The sequence below is a fragment of the Budorcas taxicolor genome, chromosome 13 (assembly GCF_023091745.1).
Source record: "Budorcas taxicolor isolate Tak-1 chromosome 13, Takin1.1, whole genome shotgun sequence".
In the NCBI taxonomy this organism is placed as follows: domain Eukaryota; kingdom Metazoa; phylum Chordata; class Mammalia; order Artiodactyla; family Bovidae; genus Budorcas; species Budorcas taxicolor.
In genome coordinates, this window is record NC_068922.1 from 64877651 (window position 1) to 64904135 (window position 26485).

The 26485-nt window shown below is 40.1% G+C and overlaps 1 protein-coding gene across 5 annotated transcripts in view; it reads left to right on the forward strand.

Annotated features, from left to right (window-relative positions):
• Positions 1-26485, forward strand: part of PHF20 (PHD finger protein 20) — a 135638-nt gene that overhangs the window by 22625 nt on the left and 86528 nt on the right. For 4 of the 5 annotated variants that reach the window (XM_052651098.1, XM_052651101.1, XM_052651100.1 and 1 more), the window contains exons 3-4: positions 23932-24103; positions 25227-25311. In XM_052651098.1, coding sequence (XP_052507058.1) covers positions 23932-24103; positions 25227-25311 — 257 coding nt within the window. Of the gene's footprint in view, positions 1-23931; positions 24104-25226; positions 25312-26485 lie in introns of those variants that run through there. The other variant, XM_052651102.1, reaches the window with a different exon arrangement.

Below are 26485 nucleotides of genomic sequence, written 5' to 3' on the forward strand. Positions count from 1 at the left end.
TTTATGCTTAAAGTGAAAGTGAGGATTTCAAAATCCAGACCTTTCTGTGAGTTTTCATAAGGAAGACTGTAGTGCTTTTGAGTGTCAAAATAGACAGGCTGACCAGCGCCTGGTGTTTAGAAGGAGAAAGTGGGAAGAGAAGCAGGGGAAATGGGGTAGAATATGTCTCTGCTGCCTTTTGGGGCTGGGAGATTCGATATAAGAATTAGACCCTTTGAACACCTGCTTGTTTCTGTAGTTATTTCCCTTTTTTGGTTTCCCTCAGTAATTTTTAAGGCAGCTTAATCAAGAGAAAGAATTCTTTTTAGATGTGGAGAAAAAATTAAAATATTGAAAAAGTTCAAAAGTACAGCTAACCATAAGATAATCTGTGTACTTGTCACTCAGAATTACTGAATTTTAACACTTTTGTTTTATTTATATTTTAAAAAATAAAGGACATGAAATGTTCCTGGTGTAATGGTAGTATCTTTTATGCCCTTTCCAATTCAGTTCCACTCTTGCCTTCCTTAGAGGCAGCCAGCATCCTGTAGTTAGTGCTGTCCTTCCCATGATTTACATTTTTAGTCTATGTATCCATAAATAATACTAGTTAGCATCACTTTGGGTGTTTCTAAAAAATTCATGCAAGTGTTCTCATATTGTTTGTTTCTTTTCTGTATTTCGTGTTTTTGTGATTTAACTGTATTGGTATAGATATTTGTCTTCATTTCTGTATAGAGTTCCACTGTATGAATTTTGTTAATTTAGTCTCGTACTGATGGACATTTAGATTCTAGTTCTTCCCTTTATACACAGTGCTACCCTGAACATTTCTATAATATCTCTTTGTGCACATGTGCATGGATATTTCTTGGGTAATGGCTTTCAAACTTTTTGACCATAATCTAGTGTAAGAAATATTTTAAAGAAAGCCAGTGTAGTACTTGCCATATACACAATATAAATTTAAAAGAAGCAAAACTTTTGTGAAACAGTCCTTAACCTAAATACATGCAATATACTCTGTTTCCTAATATACACACAAAACTGCTGGTTGTGAACCATTAATTTATTGTACAATCTACTGATTTTACAATGTACTGCAGTCAGTCTGAGAAGCCCTACTCCAGTGAATTTGTTAAGTAATATGATAAACACATTTTCAGTTTTACTGGAAATTGCACAGAGTTTAAACCATGGGATCACCAGGGAAGCCCCGAGTTTTAGCTTTTTATTATGAAAAGATTTTAAACATAATCAAAAGTTCAGAAAATAGTGCAGTGAACACTATGCCTTCCACCTGTATTCACCAATTGTTAATATATGTACCCAGCGTACTTTATATACTTATTGTAATGTAACTAATTGTACAATTAGCAATAATTTCATAATATCTAACATCCAGAACCTATTCAGATTTATGTCTCTTTAGTTACTTTTATTCCATGATAATCCTTCTCCCCTCCCCTATTCTTTGCCTTTCATGGCATTATTTTTAAGCAACATTTATTTTGTAGAATATTCCACTTTCTGAGTTGGTCACATTGCTTTCTCACGGCGAGTTTAACTTGTTTCTTGTATTCTCTATTTCCTGTAAACTAGAAGTTAGGTTTAGACTTGAGGTTAAACACTGTGTTGCAGAATGGTCGACTGGTAGTGCTGTGTGCTTCCTATCGCCTCCCGTCAGGGGACACGTAAAGCTGTGTCATCCCACTCTCTGTTCCAGTGTATCACTTGGATAAAGTAATGACTGCTGTTTCCCACCATCTTAAAAGTGTATTTTTCCCTGTCAGAGTACTAAATAATTTGTGGGGGTACTTTGGAATATATCTTAAGTGATTCCCTATACCATTTACCTAATGATTTTTAGCATCCATTGATAATCCTTACTTCAGTCAGTTATTATACCAGAAGTAGAAGAATAGTGATTTTTTCACCTCTCTCATGCAGTGTTTTATTGTTACAGCTGATGTTTTTTCATAAGAAGAGCACTTTTTTTTCTTTATCCCTTTTTAAAGATCACTAAGGACTGAGATTATTCAGCGTGCTGTTGTAGTCGGTTACATTCATTATTTTCTTTTGTGCTAAAATTTTCCCAAACTTGGTCAGTGACAGACTGTTTAAATGAGCTTCTTTGATCTTTTGACACACTCCTGTTAGTCGTTGAGTATTCCTTTTCTGGCATTACTGGAAGCCCCAGATTTATTTCACCTGTCCTGCTCCCAAGACCTGTCCATTTCTCCAAGGAGACCTGGTTTCTTTTAGTTAGAAGTGGTACTTAGAACTTAAGTTCTAAGTTGGGCACTGGGTTTGTTTATTGCTGCTGAAATGTCATTGCTTTTAAGACTTTTTTTAGTGGTTGGAGCTAAGAAATAGTTGTTTTGAAACATTGAGTTCATTTTTATTTTTTGGCCACATCACGTGGCATGCAGAATCTTGGTTCCCAGACCAGTCAAACCCAGGCCCCCTGCGTTGGGAGCACAGAGTCTTAACCACTGGACCACCAGGGAAGTCCCTGTGAGTTCATTTTTATATTTCTAATTTAAATAGAACATTCTGTAATTTTTACAATTTTGCCTTTCTTTTTTATTAAAAGTCTTTGTTTCTAATCACACTAATATATTAACCCATTTGCTTTATTCTGTATTACACACAAAATAGTTTAAAATTACAATACTGGTATTAAAATCTGAGTGAAATTTAAGATTTTCCTGACATTTAAAAAAATTATGGGGACTTCCCTGGTGGTCCATTGGTTAAGATTCTGAGCTCCCAATGCAGAGGGCCCAGGTTCGTTCCCTGGTCAGGGAATTAGATCCCATATGCCACAACCAAGAGCTCTCATGTTACAACTAAGACCTGGCATGGCCAAATAAATAAATATATTAAAAAATTATGTACCCTTCCCCCCAGGATAAATTATATTTAGTTTGTTACAAATTAAATAGGACTCTAAATTAAATAATGTGAGTTCCTTCTCAATACTCTTACAGTATAATTTTATTTTTACATTAAAATTTTTTGTGTGCATACAGTAAAATTTCCCTTTTTTTGGTGTATATGCCAGTGAGTTTTAACTCATGTATGGATTCTTGTAAGCATCAGAACTAACATGAAACAGAGTACTTCAAAGACTTCTCTCTGCTACACCTTTGCCAGTCTGTACTTATTTGATTTGATTATTTTGTTTACTGTCTTCCTCACTAGAATGCTAACTCAGTAAGGAATAGGGTGTCAGGACTGGTTTCCGAGAAACAGTGCAGTTGATTTATTTGGAAACTGTAAGTGGGAGAAATGGGGAGTGAGGTGAAGAGACTGAGAGAGCTATGGACTATCTTGTGAGTCTGATCCCTGGAAAGGAGAAAGGAAGATGATAGGAAGTCCTAGAATGCCGTGCAGTACTCAGAAGGTTTTGGCAACGGAGATGGTGAGTCCTCAAGCCAAAGGTGCTGTCAAGAGAGTCTTGTCTCCGTATATCCCTGCTCACTCAGCCGTTGGCTGGGGACAGCCCCAGAGAAGTGTGGCGATGGAACAGAGGTGGTGATGAGTGTCAAGCTGCTGTAGCTGGGATCAGTTATTAGCACTTGCTAAGGATGTGAAACGTGTATTTTCAAGGCAGCCACAGGTGGGCTATCTGTTCTGTTCTCTAATATATTTCCATTGCCTCAAAATTGAACCTGGCATATAATAGATGCTCAATAAAATTTGTGAACTGAGCTCCAGATGATTTTAGGAAAACATTTTCCTAGGTTGTTTAGATTGCTTACATCTTAAGTTTGAGAGGAAAAAATGTTTTAATTGTAGCATAGTTTGTTCACAATAGTGATTCAGTTTTTTCTGAATTATATTCTATTATAGGTTGTAACAAGATATAAAAATTCTTTGTACTAAACAGTAAATCCTGTGGCTTATCTATCTTATGTACAGTAGTTTGTTTCTTTTAATCCCACACACCTAGTTTGTCCCCTCCCTTCTCTTTGGTAACCATAAGTTTTCTATGTTTGTGAGTCTGTTTCTATTTCGTTTATAGATTCATTTATATTGTTATTTATATTCCACATATAATGTGTAGTATTTGTCTTTCTCTGTTTTACTTTACTAAGCATGATCTTCTCTAGGTCATCTGTATCACTGCAAATGTCATATTTCATTCTTTTTAATGGCTAAGTAATATTCCATTATATATGTTTATACCACACCTTCTTAAGCCAATTGTTGATGGGCATTTTTGTTGTTTCCATGTCTTGGCTATTGTCTTAATAAATAGTGCTGGTGTGAACATTGAGGTGTATGTATCTTTTTGAATTAAAGTTTTTGTTTTTTTCTGAATATTTTTCCAATCCCACCCTGGAGTGGGATTATTGGATCATATGGTAGCTCTCTTTTTAGTTTTTTGAGAAGCCTCTATACTGTTTTCCATAGTGGCTATACTAATTTGCATTCCCACCAACAGTGTATGAGGATTCCCTTGAGAAAATGTTTTTTAGTGTTATAGAATTAGATAGCAACTAGGAAAAGGACTGACTGACAGGCTCTCCATATGCAGTGTCTCCATTAAGATTTCTCAACAAGCTATGAGGTTCTTTATTGTTTCAATTTTATAAATGAGGGAAGAAACTGAGGCTCACAGAGGCAAAAGTCCTCTGTCCCAAATTTCAGAGCTGGTGAGTGGTAGACCTGGGATTTGAAACCCTGTTGATCTGACTCCAAAGCTTGGCCATATCTCCCAAGTGATCCTTTCTCTGGTGATATTTTTTCTGTGTGTGCTTCCCTATTTCCTAGATTGGCTACTAGTTGCAAAAAAAGAAAAAAATAAGTAGCGGGGGGGATGAGAAGAGTTACTTTTCAAAACACGTGACAGAAGTGTAATGGAGACAGAAATGTGACTTTGAGTGGTCTTTCTGGATTAATGCTTTTATAAAAGGTCTGTATTGATTAATTTTGTCTGTATTGCTTAAACAGAACCCTGTTTAAGGGTTCACCTTTGTAAACTCACCTTTTCTTACCTTTGTTAACTGCACATTTTCTATTTCTGTTAAACTAGTAAAAGTAACAATGACAGCGAATGTTTATCAGAGATTTTCTGTGTATTGGGTATGATGCCATTTACTTTACATGGGCCATCTCATTTACTACCCCATAGCAAGTCCATTGGGAACTGAAGCTCAGAGAAAGAATGACTTACCCAGGGTTAGAAGTAATCACTGCTGAAACTGAGACCTCCTGACCCAGTTTTGTTTGATGACAGTGTTTTGTGTTCCTTTCCAGGATTTATTTATAAAACACTCAACCCAGCTTTTCTTAAATTACAAGATCCCTCCGAAATCATGGAATTAGGATTTTTTTCCCCTTTTTTTGGGGAGGGGGGGCTATGCTGTACAGTTAGTGGAATCTTAGTTCCCTGACCAGGGATTGAACTTGGGCCCTTGTCATTGAAAGTGCAGAGTCCTAACCACTGAACTGCCAGGTAATTCCCTCAGAAATAGGATTTCTGTTTTCTCAGTGAAAGTGAAAGTTGCTCAGTTGTGTCCGACTCTTTGTGACCCCATGGACTATCCAATCCATGGAATTCTCCAGGCCAGAATACTGGAGTGGATGGCCTTTCCCTTCTCCAGGGGATCTTCCTTATCTAGGGATCAAACCCAGGTCTCCCACATTGCAGATAGATTCTTTACCAACTGAGCCACAAGGGAAGCCCAAGAATACTGGAGTGGGTAGCTTATCCCTTCTCCAGCAGATCTTCCTGACCCAGGAATCCAACTGGGGTCTCCTGCATTGCAGGCAGATTCTTTACCAACTGAGCTATCAGGGAAGCCTGTTTTCTCAGAGACAGGCGTTTGTAAAATATAGATTTAGATTTTCCAGGGAGATCATTAGTTCTCAAAGCAGTTTATCTCACCAAACAGACTATAGACTATTGATAAGAATCTGCCTTCTAATTTTAGACCTACCACCATGGGGTGAACTTCCCACATATCCATCTTCTGCTCTGTAGATGGAGTAATTCTGCCTGCCCTCTCACTTCCGCCGTTGCATCGATGCGCTGACTGTCTAATGGATGAGAGGCTGCAGTTTCCTAGTAATGATGCTTGGTGGATGGAATGGAAACTGCTTTTTCTGATGCCTTCTGCCTTCTTCCTGTCATCTGGTGGGAGCGCACCATCTGTCCTGAACAGTAGGCTTGGCCTTCCCTGTTCTTGCTCTGAACACAGTGAAAAAAGCTCCTCTGTCTGTTGCTTTCCTGACTCTTTGGCATGTTTCCACCACCTTGTTTCCATTTAAGTTGATCATGGCCTCCTTCCATTTCTTGTACAAAGGATTTCAGAATCTGAGTTACATAATGTCCTTAACTCTCTTTCTTTTCTATTTCTTTTTCATTAGGATTATTTGCACTGATCAAGTCTGGGTTCCTGGTTCATACCTCTTCACTTCTTGTGCCATCTTTTTTAAAAAAAAGTTACCTCATTTCTGAGCTTTCCACGTATGTGTATTGAGGCATTATACTAGGCACTATGGAATAAAGAGAAATGATTCCCTTCAGCTAGTAGGGCCCTCAAGAAGTTTAAGGCCAGTGAAGTATTTGGCTTTGGCTGTAGCATTGCTGGCCAAGGATTGTTAATTGTGTCCTGTCATCCTTATATCTTTGGTAATATTTCATATTTCATGAGTGACTTACTCTGTTAGGCACAAGTCTAAACCCTAACCCTAATTCTATACCCCATTTAATCCTCACAATACAATGAAGTGTATAATTTTATTATTACCATTTTATACGTGAGGAAACAGAGGCACGGCAATTGAGAAAGTTGCCCAAAGTTGTACAACTGATAAGTAATGGATTTGGGATATGAATCCAGATAGTCTGGCTTCTGAGCTTGGCAAGGTGTGGCTTTTATTCCCCATTCGGTGTCCTGTACCTAGGATACAGAGTCAAGTTCCTGAAATTAATTATATTATGGGGTGACATTTACTCTGTACAGAGTTCATGTACAAATCCCTGGGAGACAACAATTAATTTTGTGTGTAGGAATTTTAGAAGAGTTCCAAAAGACGACTGATGCCAAATCATTTATACAGTGCTAGATGCTGGAGAAGGATGGTGATTAGGCCAGACATAGACCCTGATCTTCAGGAAGTGACCTTCCAGTGGAGGTAGATAGACCATAAATAAAGAGATCGATTCCATGAAGACTAGGTGGTGATAGACGAAGAGGAATAAGTATTGGTGAGTGGACAGAGAGTGACGCGGTATGTCTATGATGGGAGCTTTTCAGTGTAGAGAATGCTCAGGGAACATCTGTCTGACAAGGAAGCATTTGAGCAGAAATCTGAAGAGAGTGAGGGATATCTAGGGGAAGAGGGTTCCAGGTGGAGGCAGCCAAGCCACGGCATACTGGGCACATTCAGACAGTCGATGGAGAATCGAGAGAAGGGGGCCAGAGGTAGAAGATGAGCCCACAGCTGTCAGCAGGGGCTGGATGGGCCAGAGGTGGGGTTTTGGACTTGATTGTAAATGTAATAGGAAGTCATGGAAAGATTTTAAACAGTAAAGTGACATTATCTGATTTTGGTTATTAAAAGTGGCTGTGGTTATTGTGTGTAAGACGCCTGTAATAGTAGGCAGGCACAGGGAGAAATAGGAAGAACCCTAGGAGTCTTTTGTAGCAGTCGAATTTAAGGTGATAGTTGCTTGAACTAAAAAGGTGGAGATGATGAGAAGGGATCAGAGTCTGGGCATTTTTCAAAGGTATAGCCAATAGATTTGCTGATGATGTTTTGAGAGACAGAGGAGAATCAAGGAGGACTCCAAGAACTTTTGGTCAAAGTACTGATAGAATATTTGCTGAAATGGGGAAAACCAGCTGTTTGATTTTAGACATTTAAAATATGGGATTCCTTTTTCATCACCAAGTGGAGACGTTGAGCAGATGGTTGAATAAAAGTCAAGCATCTAGATGTGAGCCCTGGGTTAGAGGTAGAAATCTGAGAGTTGGCAGTGAGTATCGGGGATTAAATTTTTTTTTATATTTCAGAACAGTTTTAGGTTCATAGCAAAACCGAGCAGAAAGTATAGAGAGTCCTTGTCTCTTGCCCTCACACCTACAGTCTTCCCCACTGTCAACATCTGCACCAGGGTGCTATATTTGTTAAAGTTGAAAAATCTTTTTTTTCATTACATGGATTTGCTTAGTTTCTTTTCTTCCTAAATTTTATTTATTTATTTAGGCTAAAATGGGGTCTTTGTTGCTGAGCTGGCTTTTTCTAGTTGCAGTGCTCAGGCTTCTCCCTGGGGTGGCTTCTCCTGTGGTGCGTAGGCTCTAGGGCGCAGGCTTCGGTAATTGCAGTACATGGGCTCAGTAGCTGTGGCTTCCGGCTTCTAGAGCACAGTCTCAGTAGTTGTGGTACACGGGCTCAGTTGCTCCTCAACATGTGGAATCTTCCCAGACCAGAGTTCCAACCTGTGTCCCCTCCATCGGCAGACGGATTCTTAACCACTAGACTATCAGGGATGCCCCTTAACTGTGTATTCTGATGAACATTTATTAATGTATATACATGTGTAACCACCCAGATTAAGATAGAGACATTCTGGGCTCTTTAGAAGACCGTTTTTCCCATATCCAGTCACAGAGTCCCCTCACTCCTAGAGAAACTACTTTCTGTGGATGTGCATTTAAAGCGAGACTCATCAGCATGTGTGTATTCTCTAGCATCATCAGCTGCCTGGGTGCAGGGTGGAAAATGTGGAGAATCCGATGGACCTGCATGCGTGTGTGCTAACTCTCTCGTCGTGTCCAACTCTTTGCGGCCACAGGGACTGTAGCCCACCAGGCTTCTCTGTCCATGGGATTCTCCAGACAAGAATACCGGAGTGGGTTGTCCTACAGTTGGGGTTTATCCAGGCAGGTGTGACGGAGGACAAGAGGGGCCAGGGAGTTAAGGGTATCTACAAGGAAGTGAGATTAAAGGATAAGATTTCCAGAATGACAGTGAAGTGTGAGAGCAGGCAGAAAGGGCAATGTGAGCAGAAGTATTGAGGGTTCACAGAACATGGTATGTTCTCAGAGTTTGGAGAGGAACAGATCAGGAGTGGTGGGAGTTTGGGCAAGATTTTAAGCAGGAGAGAGACATGGTCCAGTCCCTTGGAGGAACAGAAAAGTGGTGGTGTTTATTCAGTCACCAAACACTTAATTGAGTGTCTCTATATCTGGCCCTTTGCCAGGACTGACAGAAGAGTCTAGGAGTTACTTAGGCATACTGGTGTAGTGTAGGCATACTGGAGAAGCTGGCTTAAAACTCAACATTGAGAAAACTAAGATCATGACATCCAGTCCCGTCGTTTCATAGGTGGGGAAAAATGGAAACAGTGACAGACTTTATTTTCTTGGGCTTCAAAAAACAAGCAGACGGTGACTGCAGCCATGAAATTAAAAGACGTGTGCTCCTTGGAAGGAAAGCTATGACATACCTAGACAGCATATTAAAAAGCAGAGACATGACTTAGCTGACAAAGATCCATCTAGTCAAAATTATAGTTTCTCCATTAGTCATGTATGGATGTGAGAGTTGGACCATAAAGAAGGCTGAATGCCAAAGATTGATGCTTTCGAACTGTGGTGCTGAGATGTCTCTTGAGAGTCCCTTGAACAGCAAGGAGATCAAACCAGTCAATCCTAAAGGAAACCAACCCTGAATATTCATTCATAGAAAGGACTGATGCTGAAGGTGAAGCTCCAATACTTTGGCCACCTGATGGAAAGAGCTGACTCATTGGGTAAGACTCTGATGCTGGGTCAAATTGAGGGCAGGAGAAGGAGGCGACAGAGGATGAGATGGTTGGATGGCATCATCAACAAATGGATATGAATGTGAGCAAACCCCGGGAGATGGTGAAGCACAGGGAAGCCTGGTATGCTGTGGTCTAGGGGTTGCAAAGAGTCAGACACAACTTAGCGACTGAAAAACAGCAACAAGAGCTGACTGTTCAATTGTGGGAAAGGATCAGCATAGAGAGATGAATTCAAGACATTTTCAGAGTTAGATGTTGAAGAATGTTAGATTTTCAGATGTTGAAGAATGAAAGTGGTGAAGGGATAGGGAAAGAGAGAAGACATCCAAAATAGTACAATTTTTCTGTAGTTTAATAGTCAGCTCTTTGTTTTACCCTGAATATGATTTCCATCCCCGTCTCCTCTCCACAAAGGCTGGAGATGGCTTAGAATGTTACTTTTGTGCATAAGAGTCATTTGCTTCTGGTATGTCCCCTGAGCCAGAAATAGAGTAGCATACTCTGATTCTTGAAGTAAATGATTGTTGTATGTTTGCAGAAAGGCTGTATATACAGGGAAGAATCTGGAAGCAGCCTGACAACCCCTGGGGCAAAGTTCAGGCAAATTATCAGCTACCACCAGGTAGGCCATTAGGTAGGTAACACAAAAGACACCTCTGTGGACCTATGTTAGTACAAGGATATTTGTATGTGAAGTCAAATTAAGAGCAGAAGTCTCTTCACTGGGTTTAGTGAGGTGATCTGGACAGTGGTCTCTGTTACACCTCTACCTAGTCACTCTCTTTGAGCTTCCATTCCCACACATGTAAGAAAGGTGCAGTGATCCTAACAATTCCATAAGTCCTCATGCTGTCTATGGGGTCGCACAGAGTCGGACATGACTGAAGCGACTTAGCAGCAGCAGCAGCATGGGATGGTGGTAAAAGTCCTGTGAGATATATGTAGAGGCCATATATAGCCCCTAGAAACTGCTCACATTGATTATGAATAGCCACGTGAGGAAATGCTGACTAGTAGTGGGAGTAGGAAATCAGAGGGAAATTGTTATCCTTTTTGGTTCCTCTTTTTCCCTCTGTAGCCGTTCTTCAGTTTGTATTTTTGGTGTGTATGTGGGGGGACCAGACAGATTTCTGCCAGGCACTGTCTAGCTCTAATTTAAGCATCTGCACAGTGTGCAGCTTAGTTTTACTCAGAAGCAGCCAAGACTCTGAGCATTAAGCCTTCCTGGGACTTGAGGTCATAATACTGTGTTCAAAAGCCAGGGTTGTATTTCTGTGTTAGACCTGGGCTGTTCTCTGCCTTTCTGGTTGTGCAGGTAGAATTAGTCCCTCTCATTTGGTATGGGTTTCACTTTGCAACTGTCCTCTCCTCTCCTTTCCTTGGTGGAGCCCCAGGGTAGGTTGCGTTATGGAGACTAGTGCCTCCAACCTATGTACTGTCTATGGATCTCACTTTTAGTAGCATTGGGGTAAAATACTTCTATGTTAGTTGCTTAGTGACAAATTTTCTCAAAATTTAGTGACCTAAAACAACACTACCATTATTCTTTCAGTGTGTGGATCAAGAATTCAGGAGCAGCCTTTGGGCGAGGTCTTATGTTTGCCCTAAGTTGGTACTGATTGCTTGTGGGAAGCTTGCGGCTATGTGTGAACCTCTCCATTTAGATGGGGCATCTAAAATGTTCTCATGATGTGGCACCTGGCTTCTCCCAGAATGGGGAACCTAAGAAGTGGCAGTGCTGTGTGTGTGTTAAAATAATACACATAAAATTTATCGTTTTAACCATTTTAAAGTGTCTAGTACATTAAGTCGGAGAAGGCATCCTGTATTTTACATCCTTACCTTCTTTTGTGCTTCTCTTCTTCTGTAGCTGTGCTAATTTACTTATTTTACACCTTCTCCCAGGAAAACTTTCAGCTTCACTGCCTCCTTGATCACCTGGAAAATGCTGATTCATCTTTCAGAATTGAGTCATGTATCTCATTTTCACTAGTTGTTTTGACCCCTTCTTCCTCACCCTCCTTCCTCTCCCCCTAGACCTAGCCTTTTGTTCTTCAGTACCTTATTCTACTTTAAACAGTCTTCCATAGTTGCACCTGTGATACTTAATTACAATTATTTGTATATATAGAAATACACATTTATTCCTCCTGAGGATACTGTAGTGAATGAGAGATAGATGTTTTTAGGGGTGTCTGTAATCTCCTAGGAAAGCAGGCCGTGAACGTAAGCAAATCAGCAGAGAAACAAATGAAATAGTTACAGATAGTGAATGTTATTTATGAAGGAAGAAACAGGAAACTGACATAGATTGGAAAGAGATGGGGGCTACTAGAGATATATAGATTCAGAAATTCTGAGGCTGCAGGGCGTAAGGCTGTTGCCTGGGAAGAGTGGACAGAGGGGAAGTGATTCAGGTGAAGTGAACAGACCCGGTGTGGGAAGGTATGTGTATGTCTGAGGAAATCAAAGGCGCAGTGTGCCTTGTAACACTGTCTTTCTTCCTCTGTAAGCTGTTGTGATCACAGGTTTTTATAGATTTGGCTCTGTATTTCCAAACCCTGGCACACTTCCTGGCCCAGAGTGGGTACTCAGAAAATGTCAGGGGAATTGGTGAATTTCTCTTTCTCTAATTTTTGTCCCTCTACTTGTCTCTACATTTGATTGGCTGCACTGGCCTTCTGTGGCTTCTTGTTTTAGTGACCAGTTTTACCATTTGCTTAAGGACACCATAGTAACCTAAGTTACTGTGAAGTTTAGGTTATATGACTTTTCCAGGTTGAATTTTATTGTGTTTATTTTGACTGTGCCACGCAGCTTTGTGGATCTTAGTTTCCTGACCAGAGACTGAACCCGGGCCCTAGCAGTGAAAGCACCTAATCCTAACCACTAGACCACTAGGGTGTTCCCCAAATTGAGTTTTAGACATATGAGTTTTTAATAGTTCTTGGCCTTCAGAAAAAAGCTTTTTAGTAACTAATTTAAGTCATAATAACTACAGCACCTATGCGTATATCTCCTCCAATTTGACAGTTTTTGTACTGGGATATGTTTGTCTCTTTGACATCTACAGCATGGATATTCTCGGTTTGTTTTGGTAATTCATTGTGGTCGGTGTATATATTCCTGTTGCTGTTTTGTGACTCTAGGTATTCATAATCAAACCTTATTTTATAAGTACATTTGATGAACATTTATTGAATGCCTAATATATAACACTCTGGAAGAAATTTATACACTTAGCAAACAGCTCTCTTCATCTTTTAAGGTTCACCCCAAGTGCTAAGTCTTCTTCTCTAAAGTCTCTTTCCCACCCCCTCCAATACCTGATGAAAAAATTTACAGTGGACTCTATTGCTGCTTCTGGGGAAGGTGAACAGAGGAAGCAGATTAAGCTAAATGAAGAGATTAGAAGGTGAGTGGTAGGAAATGTACTTTGGAAAGAGAAGGATCTGTTTAGATGTCTTAGAGGGAGATAGGGGAGAGTGGGCAGAAACTCAGACTGTCTAGCCCAGGCTTTCCCCAGAGAGACAGTGCCTCTCTTCCATCTAGCCCTGGTTATTGGGGTATAGGCAGGCCAGGTAATTCTAGAGTTATACTCCTTTGCTTATTTCTCTCCACAAATCAAGAGTGTTTTTGGTCTCTAGTTGGGTAGAGGAGTGGGGGATTCCAAGGAGCCCACCAAACTTCTCTTTGGGCCTTTGCCATCCTGGAAGCCCTGGTGTTTGGTTATTTGTTTTGTGTCTTCAGGGCCTATTAGATTGTCTAGAATCCAAACTAAAGCATGTTTGAATAATGGACCCTATAGGGCATAGTTTCTGTCCTATAAACTGCTTAGCAATCTAGTGCTTGTATTCGTCATGTAAAAATACTGTTTGTGGCTTTAGGTTGAAATGTTTTTATTGAATCTTGAGCTCTTTTCTTCAAAGGAAAACTGCTGATTTTGAACATCTAAATTGTATCCGATGATCATTCGAACTCTTTTTTGCCTAAACAGGCAAAATAAACTCAAGAAAACTTGCCAGCCTAGTAACATAAAAATAATGGAAAAGGTAGATAAATAACTATCTTATGAAAACACACCAGAGTAGGCAGTTTCACAGAAAGTGAAATAAAGCTTTCTAGTCCATTCCATGGGGTTAGTGTAGCCTGAATGAAACTGGGCAGGAATGGCATAATACGAGGAAACTTGGGCAAATTCTGCTTATAAAAGAAACACAAAACTAGTCAATAAAATGCTAAAAAGACCAAAGAGATATTTATTAAATGAATGATTCACGCAATCAAATATGACTTTTTTTTTTAAGCAGGGTAATGATAACTTAAAATTAGGAAATGTATTATTTCATTATCTCCATAGAATAAAAGCAGAGACCTATATAATCTCCTAGACAAAGGCTGAAAATTCTCAAAATGTATTCTTGATGAACCCTCAGTAAGTTAGACATAGAGAAAAACTTCATGAACTTTTAAAGGCATTAATAAGAAATCTTTAATGATGAAACACTGGAGACATTTTCATTAAAGAGAAGGATGTCAACTATCTCTGCTAATTTTCAACATCATCTTAGAAACACCAATCAGTGTCATAAATGAGAAAAATAAAAGGCAGATATCAGAATTGAAAGTGAGACAGTATAATCATAATTTGAATATGATAATGGTAGTCTGCCTGGGAAATGCAAAGGATTTTAATTGATAATACATTGGATAGAGATTGAATAGAATCAAAAAGTCAGAACAGTGAGAGAGCATACAGTGAGAATTATTGCATCCACTTCTTTTTCTACCCTATACTCACTTGACTCCCAATGGCAACCAGTTTTATTAATTTCTGTCCATCCTACCAGTATTTATTTATTTAATACAAGCCAAGCAAGTATATATTCTTACTTTCCTCTTTGAAACAACAAAAGGTGATTTTATACTTTGCCTTCTAAAACTTGGAAATCGTTGTCAGTTCATAGTGTGTGTTCGTTTTTTTTAATAGCTGCATAATATTCTGTTTTGTGGATGTCCCAAAGTGAAAGTATTAATCAGTTAGTCGTGTCTGACTCTTTGTGGCACCATGGACTGTAGCCAGCCAGGCTCCTCTGTCCCTGGAATTCTCCAGGCAAGAATATTGGAGTGGGTTGCCATTACCTTCTTCAGCAGCATATAAATTCAATAACCATGAAGCTGTTGTTTGATACCTGCCCATTAAATATTTTTTAAAACTTTTACTTTAAAAGTATTTATTTTTGCTTACACAGGTATTGTGTGATTAAATTCTTGTAAAAATTAAAACTACAAGCAAAAGTCTCTTCAGTTCAGTTCAGTTCAGTTGCTCAGTCGTGTCCGACTCTTCGCGACCCCATGATATGCAGCACGCCAGGCCTCCCTCCCTGTCCATCACCAACTCCCGGAGTTTACTCAGACTCGCGTCCATCGAGTCAGTGATGCCATCCAGCCATCTCATCCTCTGTTGTCCCCTTCTCCTCCTGCCCCCAATCCCTCCCAGCATCAGTCTTTTCCAAGGAGTCAACTCTTCGCATGAAGTGGCCAAAGTACTGGAGCTTCAGCTTTAGCATCATTCCTGCCAAAGAAATCCCAGGACTGATCTCCGTCAGAATGGACTGGTTGGATCTCCTTGCAGTCCAAGGGACTCTCAAGAGTCTTCTCCAACACCACAGTTCAAAAGCATCAATTCTTCGGTGCTCAGCTTTCTTCACAGTCCAACTCTCACACCCATACATGACCACTGGAAAAATCATAGCCTTGACTAGACGGACCTTAGTCGGCAAAGTAATGTCTCTGCTTTTGAATATGCTATCTAGGTTGGTCATAACTTTCCTTCCAAGGAGTAAGCGTCTTTTAATTTCATGGCTGCGATCACCATCTGCAGTGATTTTGGAGCCCCCCAGAAATAAAGTCTGACACTGTTTCCACTGTTTCCCCATCTATTTCCCATGAAGTGATGGGACCAGATGCCATGATCTTCGTTTTCTGAATGTTGAGCTTTAAGCCAACTTTTTCACTCTCCTCTTTCACTTTCATCAAGAGGCTTTTGAGTTCCTCTTCACTTTCTGCCATAAGGGTGGGGTCATCTGCATATCTGAGGTTATTGATATTTCTCCTGGCAATCTTGATTCCAGGTTGTGCTTCTTCCAGCCCAGCATTTCTCATGATGTACTCTGCATATAAGTTAAATAAGCAGGGTGACAATATACATCCTTGACGTACTCCTTTTCCTGTTTGGAGCCAGTCTGTTGTTCCATGTCCAGTTCTAACTGTTGCTTCCTGACCTGCATACAGGTTTCTCAAGAGGCAGGTTAGGTGGTCTGGTATTCCCATCTCTCTCAGAATTTTCCACAGTTTATTGTGATCCACACAGTCAAAGGCTTTGGCATAGTCAATAAAGCAGAAATAGATATTTTTCTGGAACTCTCTTGCTTTTTCCATGATCCAGCGGATGTTGGCAATTTGATCTCTGGTTCCTCTGCCTTTTCTAAAACCAACTTGAACATCTGGAAGTTCAGGGTTCCTATATTGCTGAAGCCTGGCTTGGAGAATTTTGAGCATTACTTTACTAGTGTGTGAGATGAGTGCAATTGTACGGTAATTTGAGCATTCTTTGGCATTGCCTTTCTTTGGGACTGGAATGAAAACTGACCTTTTCCAGTCCTGTGGCCACTGCTGAGTTTTCCAAATTTGCTGGCATATGGAATGCAGCACTTTCACAGCATCATCTTTCAGGATTTGAAATAGCTCAACTGGAATTCTATCACCTCCACTAGCTTTGTTCATAGTGATGCTTTCTAAGGCCTACTTGACTTCACATTCCAGGATGTCTGGCTCTAGGTGAGTGATCACACCATCGTGATTATCTGGGTCATGAAGATCTTTTTTGTACAGTTCTTCTGTGTATTCTTGCCACCTCTTCTTAATATCTTCTGCTTCTGTTAGGTCCATACCATTTCTGTCCTTTATTGTGCCCATCTTTGCATGAAATGTTCCCTTGGTGTCTCTAATTTTCTTGAAGAGATCTCTAGTCTTTCCCATTCTGTTGTTTTCCTCTATTTCTTTGCATTGATCGCTGAAGGCTTTCTTATCTCTTCTTACTATTCTTTGGAACTCTGCATTCAGATGCTTATATCTTTCCTTTTCTCCTTTGCTTTTCGCTTCTCTTCTTTTGATAGCTATTTGTAAGGCCTCCTCAGATAGCCATTTTGCTTTTTTGCATTTCTTTTCCATGGGGATGGTCTTGATCCCTGTCTCCTGTACAATGTCACGAACCTCCATCCATAGTTCATCAGGCACTCTATCTATCAGATCTAGTCCTTTAAATCTGTTTCCCACTTCCACTGTATAATCATAAGGGATTTGATTTAGGTCATACCTGAATGGTTTAGTGGTTTTCCCTACTTTCTTCAATTTAAGTCTGAATTTGGCAATAAGGAGTTCATGATCTGAGCCACAGTCAGCTCCCGGTCTTGTTTTTGTTGACTGTGTAGAGCTTCTCCATCTTTGGCTGCAGAGAATATAAATCAATCTGATTTGGGTGTTGACCATCTGGTAATGTCCACGTGTAGAGTCTTCTCTTGTGTTGTTGGAAGAGGGTGTTTGCTATGACCAGTGCATTTTCTTGGCAAAACTCTATTACCTTTGCCCTGCTTCATTCTGCATTCCAAGGCCAAATTTGCCTGTTACTCCAGGTGTTTCTTGACTTCCTACTTTTGCTTTCCAGTCCCCTATAATGAAAAGGACATCTTTTTGGGGTATTAGTTCTAAAAGGTCTTGTAGGTCTTCATAGAACCGTTCAACTTCAGCTTTTTCAGTGTTACTGGTTGGAGCATAGACTTGGATTACCGTGGTATTGAATGGTTTGCCTTGGAAACGAACAGAGATCATTCTGTCATTTTTGAGAGTGCATCCAAGTACTGCATTTCAGACTCTTTTGTTGACCATGATGGCTACTCCATTTCTTCTAAGAGATTCCTGCCGACAGTAGTAGATATAATGGTCATCTGAGTTAAATTCACCCATTCCAGTCCATTTTAGTTTGCTGATTCCTAGAATGTTGACGTTCACCCTTGCTGTCTCCTGTTTGATCACCTCCAATTTGCCTTGATTCATGGACCTGACATTCCAAGTTCCTATGCAATATTGCTCTTTACAGCATCGGACCTTGCTTCTATCACGAGTCACATCCACAGCTGGGTATTGTTTTTGCTTTGGCTCCATCCCTTCATTCTTTCTGGAGTTATTTCTCCACTGATCTCCAGTAGCATATTGGGCACCTACGGACCTGGGGAGTTCCTCTTTCGGTATCCTGTCATTTTGCCTTTTCATACTGTTCATGGGGTTCTCAAGGCAAGAATACTGAAGTGGTTTGCCATTCCCTTCTGCAGTGGAGCACATTGTGTCAGACCTCTCCACCATGCCTGCCTGTCTTGGGTGGCCCCATGGGCATGGCTTAGTTTCATTGAGTTAGACAAGGCTGTGGTCCTCGTGTGATTAGATTAACTAGATTTCTGTGATTATGGTTTCAGTGTGTCTGCCCTCCTGCAACACCTACTGTCTTACTTGGGTTTCTCACCTTGGGTGTGGGTATCTCTTCACGGCTGCTCCAGCAAAGCACAGCTGCTGCTGCTTACCTTGGACGAGGGGTTATCTCCTCACTGCCGCCCCTCCTGACCGTGAACGTGGAATAGCTCCTCTAGGCCCTCCGGCGCCCGTGCAGCCACCGCTCCTTGGACATGGGGTCACTCCTCCTGGCTGTCGCCCCTGGCCTCAGGCGTGGGGCAGCTCCTCCTGGCCGCTAAAGTCTCTTGGCTATTCCTAATCCCTCTCTCTTCCCTAGAGCTAATTATTTTTTCAGTTTGGTGTTCAATGTCTCCTCCTTTCTGGCTATTATTTCCATTAGGAATATGAATCCCAGCTGCAGTGTTAGTTTGGAAACTAGAGTTTCATCACGGCTGTTAGTTACATGTTGGAAATTTTCTCTTCCCTTTTCTGTCTATTCAGATTCCATTCATGTTGCCTCTTTTGTTAACCTTGCCTCAGCTTTCCAGCTTCCTTTATGGTTTTCCAATTTTTAGATTGAATGAAATAAAATTATGATTTTTGTCAGTAAGAAACAGTTGCTTATCAGCTGTTTCATGTGATTATACCTAGTAGTTTTTTTAAAAAAATTTGTTGAAGTATAGTTGATTTACAATGCTGTATTAGTATATAGCAAAGTGACTCAGTTATATGTATACATAATTCACTCTTTTTTTAAGAGTCCTTTTTTATATAGATTATCACAGAATATTGCATAGAGTTCTCTGTGGTATACAGTAGGGCCTTGTTGGTTCTAGTAGTTTTTTTTTTTTTTTAATTTTTAAAAAAATTTACATACTTTTTAAAGGTTACTACTTTCCATTTGCAGTTGTTATAATATAAAATATTGGGGGTTCAGGATGCGGAACATGTGTATATACCTGTGGTGGATTCATGTTGATGTATGGCAAAACCAATACAATATTGTAAAGTAATTAACCTCCAATTAAAATGAATAAATTTATATTTAAAAAATAAAATAAATAAAATTTAAAAGTATATAAAATATCGATTATATTTCCCATGTTGTACACTATATCCTTGTGCCTGTCTTACACCCAGTAGTCTGTGCCTCCTACCTGCCCATCCCTGCATTGCCCTTCCCATAATCACTAGTTTGTTCTCTATATCTGTGAGTCTGCCTTCTTTTTTGTTATATTCATTACTTTGTTGCTTTTTTTAGATTCCACATGTAATATCATACATTGTTTGTCTGTCTGACCTGTTTCACTTCGCATTAATGCTCTCTAAGTGTATCTATGTGGCTGCAAATGGCAACATTTTATTCTTTTTTTTTTTTATGGCTGAGTAGTTTTTCATTACATGGCATCCCACTCCAGTACTCTTGCCTGGAAAATCCCATGGATCAAGGAGCCTGGTAGGCTGCAGTCCATGGGGTTGCTAAGAGTCGGACACGACTGAGCGACTTCACTTTCACTTTTCACTTTCATGCATTGAAGAAGGACATGGCAACCCACTCCAGTATTCTTGCCTGGAGAATCCCAGGGATGGGGGAGCCTGGTGGGCTGCCTTCTATGGGGTCGCACAGAGTCGAACACGACTGAAGCGACTTAGCAGCAGCAGTTTTTCATTATACATATATACTGACAAGCACACATATTCTTTACCCATTCATCTGTTTTTAAAAAATAAATATTTCTTTATTTTTTCTTTTTTTGACTGCACGTCTTGACTTATAGAATCTTAGTTCCCTGAGGAGGGAATGAACCCAGGGCCGTAGGAGTGAAAGCTCTAAATCATAACCACTGGACCCCCAGGGAACTCGCTCCATGCATCTCTTGATAGACACTTAGGTTGCGTCCATATCTTGCAATTTTAAATAATACTGCTATGAACATTGAGGTGCACGTATCTTTTTGAATTAGTGTTTCGGTTTTTTTTTTTTTTTTTCAGATATATCCCTAGGAGTGGAATTGCCGGGTCATGTGGTAGTTCCATTTTTAGTATTTTGAGAAACCTCTGTACTGTCTTCTACAGTGGCTGCAACCATTTACATTCTCACCAACAGTGTACAAGGGCTTCCTTTTCTCCACATCCTTGCCAGCATTTGTTATTTGTGTTCTTCTGGATGATGGTCATTCTGGTGTGAGGTAATAGCTTGTTGTGGGTTGGTTTGCATTTCCCTGATGATTAGCAATGTTGAACATCTTTTCATGTGCCTCTTGACTATCTACATTTCCATTTTGGGAAAATGTCTATCCATGTGGTAGTTTTAAAACTTAGTTGGTGTCTGGTTCTTTTTAAAGACAGAAACCAGAACCACATCCATTTTATAATCTTCTGAGACCTGAAATTGGCCAGATCAAAGTCACTTAATAAGATTTGCTGACAGATGAATCTGAGCTGTGTCCAAGGCAGCTGTGTAATTGTGATCCACCAGGTCTTAACTGGATTGATCCCTAAGATAACTGCCTCTCTCTTCTCTGGATTGCAGTTGGGTTTCCCCATTCACTATGAGTGACTTACATCCTTGTCACACTTTAGAGAAGTAGAGAGAACCACCTTCTCCTTAGGAAGACTTACTGACCCCTGGGTTATTCTTGATCCACCTGGAGAGACTTGTGTAGTCTGTAGACAGTGAGCTCCCTATGCCCTGTGAAGTTTTTTGATCAAGGGAGTAGCGTTTGGCTGGCCAAGGGCCCTGAGGTCTTTCATAATCTGTGTACAATGGAGTTGCTCTCCTAGGATTTTGCAGTGAATTCTATGGATCCAGACTTACCAGACTTTCGGAAGGCACTGACCAAGTGCAAATTCAAAAGAATTTGAAGTTGTCCTGCAGTGCCAGCTTCTTATTTTGCCAAATAAGAACATTTAAAACAAATATCTAATTATATTTTTTATATTTAATACATGCTCATGGTGCAACATTCAAAACAAAAGGATATACACTGAATAAATAAGTTTCATACTTCCTCTCCAGTTCCTTAACTATCTAGTTCCCCTCCCAAGAGGCAAATCGGGTTGCTTGATCATCCTTCCAGAGATAGCCCTGTGAAATATAGGTATGGATGTATTGGCTGTCTCCCCTCCCACAAATGAATGGTAGTGCATTCAGTACTGTTTTGCATCTTGAGTTGCTCCCCCCCCCCCCCCCACTTTTCTTAGAGATTTTTAAAAATCAGTACACAGAGAACTTTCTTTGTACTACTGTGTAATATTAGTAAGGATTAAAAACAGTTATCATCTTTTAAATTTGAAAAGTATGTTTAAGCACCAAAAAGTTAGAAAGAATGTGATCTTAGTATAAAGGAGAATTCTATAAATTAAATAAATTTGGTTCTATGAAAAATTAATTCTGTGTGTTGGTCCAAAGACCTGTTTGCTAACTATTGCTCAAGATAGTAAACCAGTAAAGAAAGGCCTTTGAATAGGACTGAGTTACGGAGGCTTACTAATCTGTGGTAGGCTGACTGACTGAGAGATCAAGAGGAATACAGCTGACATACCCATATCCTTCTCCTCATTTTACAGAGAGGGATAGACTTCGGGAAGCTTTTTTCTCTCCTTCCAGTGTAATACTCAGTTCCCCAGCTCCTACGATTAGCTAGTCTGTTGTCAAGATAGCTTGTATTTATGGCAGCTGCATGTCAGCTGGATTGGAATCGGAAGACTAGTTTCAGGGCTGTTTATTCCTTTTATTAATAGTTCAGGAGCAATTAATATATTCATAGTACAATTAGGAATTTTGAAAAGCATACCTTGTCAGTCCTGTATGAGAAATACCCCATAAAGTGATTGGGGCCTGAAGCTGGAGAGTGACTGAACTTGGGGTGGGTAGCTGGAGTCAGCGAGCCTTGGGATTGAAGAATTGATGGGACACCCAACCTTTGGGAAGAATAGGGAGAATGGAATTCATTTCCTGGATGTTCACTGAATGCCCAGTATCTGCATCCTCCTGTGTTTTGGTTTACTCCAAGTAAATTGCCTTAGCAGATACTAGTGTAGGGTTGAAGAGGGCACAATGGAAGCAGGCCTGTTAGTTTAGGTAGCACATACTTATTAGGACAGTAGGGTATTGAGTGTTAGATGTAAGAAAGGAAGATAATGGGGCAAGTCCAAGTTGTAGGGAGAAAATGCAAATTGGTAGAATCTAAACTTTCTCAATGTAGAATAGCATTCTGGTCAATAGAGAAGTGTTTAAGAGAACAATTGCATATTTGTTTTTCTTTATTTTTATTCATATACTTATTTTTGGAATAAGCAATACAGTTATGTGGTTGGAAAATGAAAAAGTATTAAAAGGTGTATTGCCAAAGGGTCTCCCTCCCACTTTTGCCCCTCCCTGCCCCATACCCAGTACCCGTCTTGGATCAGTCAGGTTTATATGCTGGAAACAGAAACCATCCTGGGTACTTGAACCACAGAAGGATTTAACACAAGTAATTGGGTCCTTAGAAAATTGTTGGAAAACTTGGAGGAGTGAAACTCAAGGGGACTGGCCTTAGAGTTTAAATTTGAAGGACTCACCCCTGGAGTGTGAACTGGAGGTTGGGAAGTCACTACTGCTCCTGCCACCCCCACCCCACCATTGCTACTTGCCACTCAAGAAGTCAGTGACTAGACAGTAACTCCTTGCTGCTATAGACCAGCATGTCTGTATCACCTGGGAGCTTGTTTAAAGCTTTTAAGGCCTTACTTAGCTTCACCTACTGAATCAGACTCTGCATTTAACAAGATTTCCTGATGATTTGCATTGCATAAAGGTTTGAGCAGTCCTGCACTGAAGCACTGCCTCTTGTCATGACAGTTGCTTCCAAACCCACAGATCTCCATGACCTTGATTGCCAGTCTCAAGTGAGTCAGGCGAATGTAGTGGTTGGTTTACCTCTCAGTCTAGAGGAAGAGTGATTGGAGATTGAAAGAGCCCATCTACTGAACTGACCACAGTTTCACAAGTAACCAGCGTTAGTTTCTTGTGTGTTCTTCCAGGTGTTTTAGGCATGTTTGTATACGTATATTCTTTTTTGTCTTGTTAAAAAAAATAAGCAGTAGTTTACTTACCATATGCAGTGTTGTGTACCTCACTCTTTGCATTTAATGGTTCATCTTGGGAGAGCTTTCCATATCATTACGTAGAGCCATCTTCTTGTTTTAACAACTGCATGATATTCCAATACATAGACTACAAAATTCTTAAAATTGAGACTGACACAGTCTGGGCTGCCTGGTCATTTTAATTTTTTGACACCTGTAAAATACAATCTAGTTGTTAATTGTTTGCTTCCTGCCTCTCTTGTGCTCAGATGTGTGTATATGTTGTCTTGTTTGACTCATACTGCAACACAGTGTATCCTTCCTCTGCTTTACATGAAAGAGCTCAGGCTCTGAAAGGCTAATTTAATCACAGTTTAAGGAATATCTAGGATGGAATTTGAACCCAAGTCTGTTAGCCTCCATGATTTTTGATTTGGCACAGTGACAGAGAACTGCTAAATGATAGGCTTTATTTAGTACTTTGAGATCTACTTCTTTGGTAAGAAGTTTGGGAAAATATCATTTTTATTATTTTAGGTGGATTAAGGGCATTTCAATTTTTTTTTTCTTTCCTGACTCAGGTATCCAGCTCACATAGAAGATATTGATTACGAAGAAGGAAAAGTACTCATCCACTTCAAGCGTTGGAACCATCGTTATGATGAGTGGTTCTGCTGGGACAGTCCTTATTTACGTCCTTTAGAGAAAATACAGCTGAGGAAAGAGGGCTTGCATGAAGAGGAAGGATCATCTGTGAGTAACAAATCCGGGCAGTTCAGTAATGAGCAGGCTCAGCCCTTGGGCTGAGTCTTTGATGTTTAGTGTGAAAGTCTGTAGGAGCTGAGGACCATCCTTATTTAGGCTTGGAGTGCAACCGTGAGATCTCCACGGCCTCTTGGGGTTGTTGAAGAATCTCAGTTGTCATCTGTGTGTGTGACGTGATTGTCGTGACAGCTCATAAACTCATTTGGTTGAGACTGCACTGATGATAAATGGAGACTTGATCTCTCTCTTTTATACCGCTGTATCCCTTTAGATTGCTTATGAAGCTCATCTGCTATCTGATCATTAAGCAGTCATTCCATGTGGAGCATTATGCTAGCTTTTTTTTTTTTTAATAAGCCCTTGAAAATCTTGGAACTGACTGGACTGGATTCCTGTTTTTAAAATTTCATCACTATGTCTGGCACTTTTATGACTTCAAAATGAAGGACAAAGTATTTGTTTTCAGTTTTTTAAACAGGAATTGAGACATCTGTAGAAATCCTGCTGCCTTTGGAGCTGACTCAGCCCTGGATTCTGTTTTCCACTTTAACCGTGACCAGGGAACTTGAACTCTTGCTAGCCTTTCCCCCTCCTCCCTACTCCCAGTTTAAGATTGTTCACTGTTGCCCAGTTTGGCTGCTGGGTATTTATTCTACAAAATGTATCAATGCAAACTGTGTGCTGGGAAAGCAGTATGAAATATTAATGGTGAAGGAGTGTCTCCTTTGTCCAAAGACCCTCTAAAAGTGTAGATGGCATTAGGTGGCATGAATGCTGTTTGCCTCAAGATGAAACAGCCTCTCTCCTTCCAGCTATGTACTTTTTGTGTACCCTGGTGGTCCTGGGCTGTTAGATGCACTTTCAGGGACAAGATAGAATTATCATCAGTGCTGTGCCTTGCCTGTCCAGAACTCCTTAAATGGGAAAAGGCTGTGTCCACCCCTTCTGTTTTGACTCACAGTATTGAACAGCAGAAACATCTTCATCCCAGTAACCATCTCCCCTTCATGCCCTTGTCAATTTCAGCCTGCCTTATGAATTTGGTTACCATGTATGTCCTATGAAATTGGATTGGTAACAGGATCTTTTTTTGTTTTCTAATATTTTTTAGGAATTTCAAATAAACGAGCAGGTCCTTGCTTGCTGGTCTGATTGTCGTTTTTACCCAGCCAAAGTCACTGCTGTTAACAAGGATGGTAAGGCATTTGAGTTGTAATTGTTTTTACTCTTGACTTAGGGGTGAGTTTATAATATTTGAATTTGATGGTGTATTTTTAGTATGTATTTATTGCCTTGGAATCTTCTCTAGGTTAATTACTATGTCAGGAGTTAGGGAGAAATTATAAATGCAGAGAAAGCTAGCTTAAGGAGGGGGAGATTGGTTCTCTGCCTTCTAAATTTTAGTCATTGTTTTGTGAAACAGTCATGGTTCATCTGTCCCTCTGCTGGGAAGTTTGCAGGTTTTTGCTGTCTAGGAGTTCCTAATATAATTGAAGAAATAAGTCCCTATATTGCTTTTAGTTATTTGTTAATAGTCTAGAAGTGAAGCAGGCAACAAACATCTCTTCCAAAATGTATTTTGTGCATGCCAGGTGATTGAGAGTGGTGTGTGATACCAGAGTTGCTAGTTGAAGTTGGGGTACTGGGGTTTAGAGCTCTGAGTTAGGATACCTCTGCCAGAGTTCAGAACATGGGAGAAATCAAGATGAGGAACACAAGCTCATTTTATGAATACAGAGGCAAGGGAAGAGGAGGGTTATGAACACGGTATGTGTGGTCAGCATCCTGACACATAGAACAGACTCAGCAGGGCTCAAGTGATACCTTTTTTAAGCATTTTCTACTGAGATGTTTGTGGTATGTCCATGATTTCTGCAGTGAATGTTTAGGGCAAACGGACCTCTTAGTACCACTGTTAGGGGTGATAGGCTAGGTTGACTTCATTCAGTGCAGTTATTCAAGTATTTATTTAGCACTCTGCTAAATGCTGGACCTTGGGGTAAACAAGAAACTTCATCTCAGAATGGGTTGAAATGGTCAAAAATGAACTGTACATTTGCATATAGCAGGACTTTTAGTTCCTCTATTGCTGTATTCACTAGTCCTGGCAGTTACTAGGCTGGGTGGAGGAAGTGGCAGATGTATCCCTGAAAACAAAGTCCTCTTACCACAGGCCTCCAGGGCAAGGCTGTATCTTCTAAGTTCTTTAAGCAGTTACTCATCCTCTCATTTATGGTTAAGTTTTTTTGGATAGTCCCTTGTTTTCCCCAAGTTACATTTTTTAAGCCATGTTTAAAATAATGTCTCATATTACTTTTCATATGTGTTACTTTAATTTTAATAAATGGATATTATTCAAGTGACATGTTA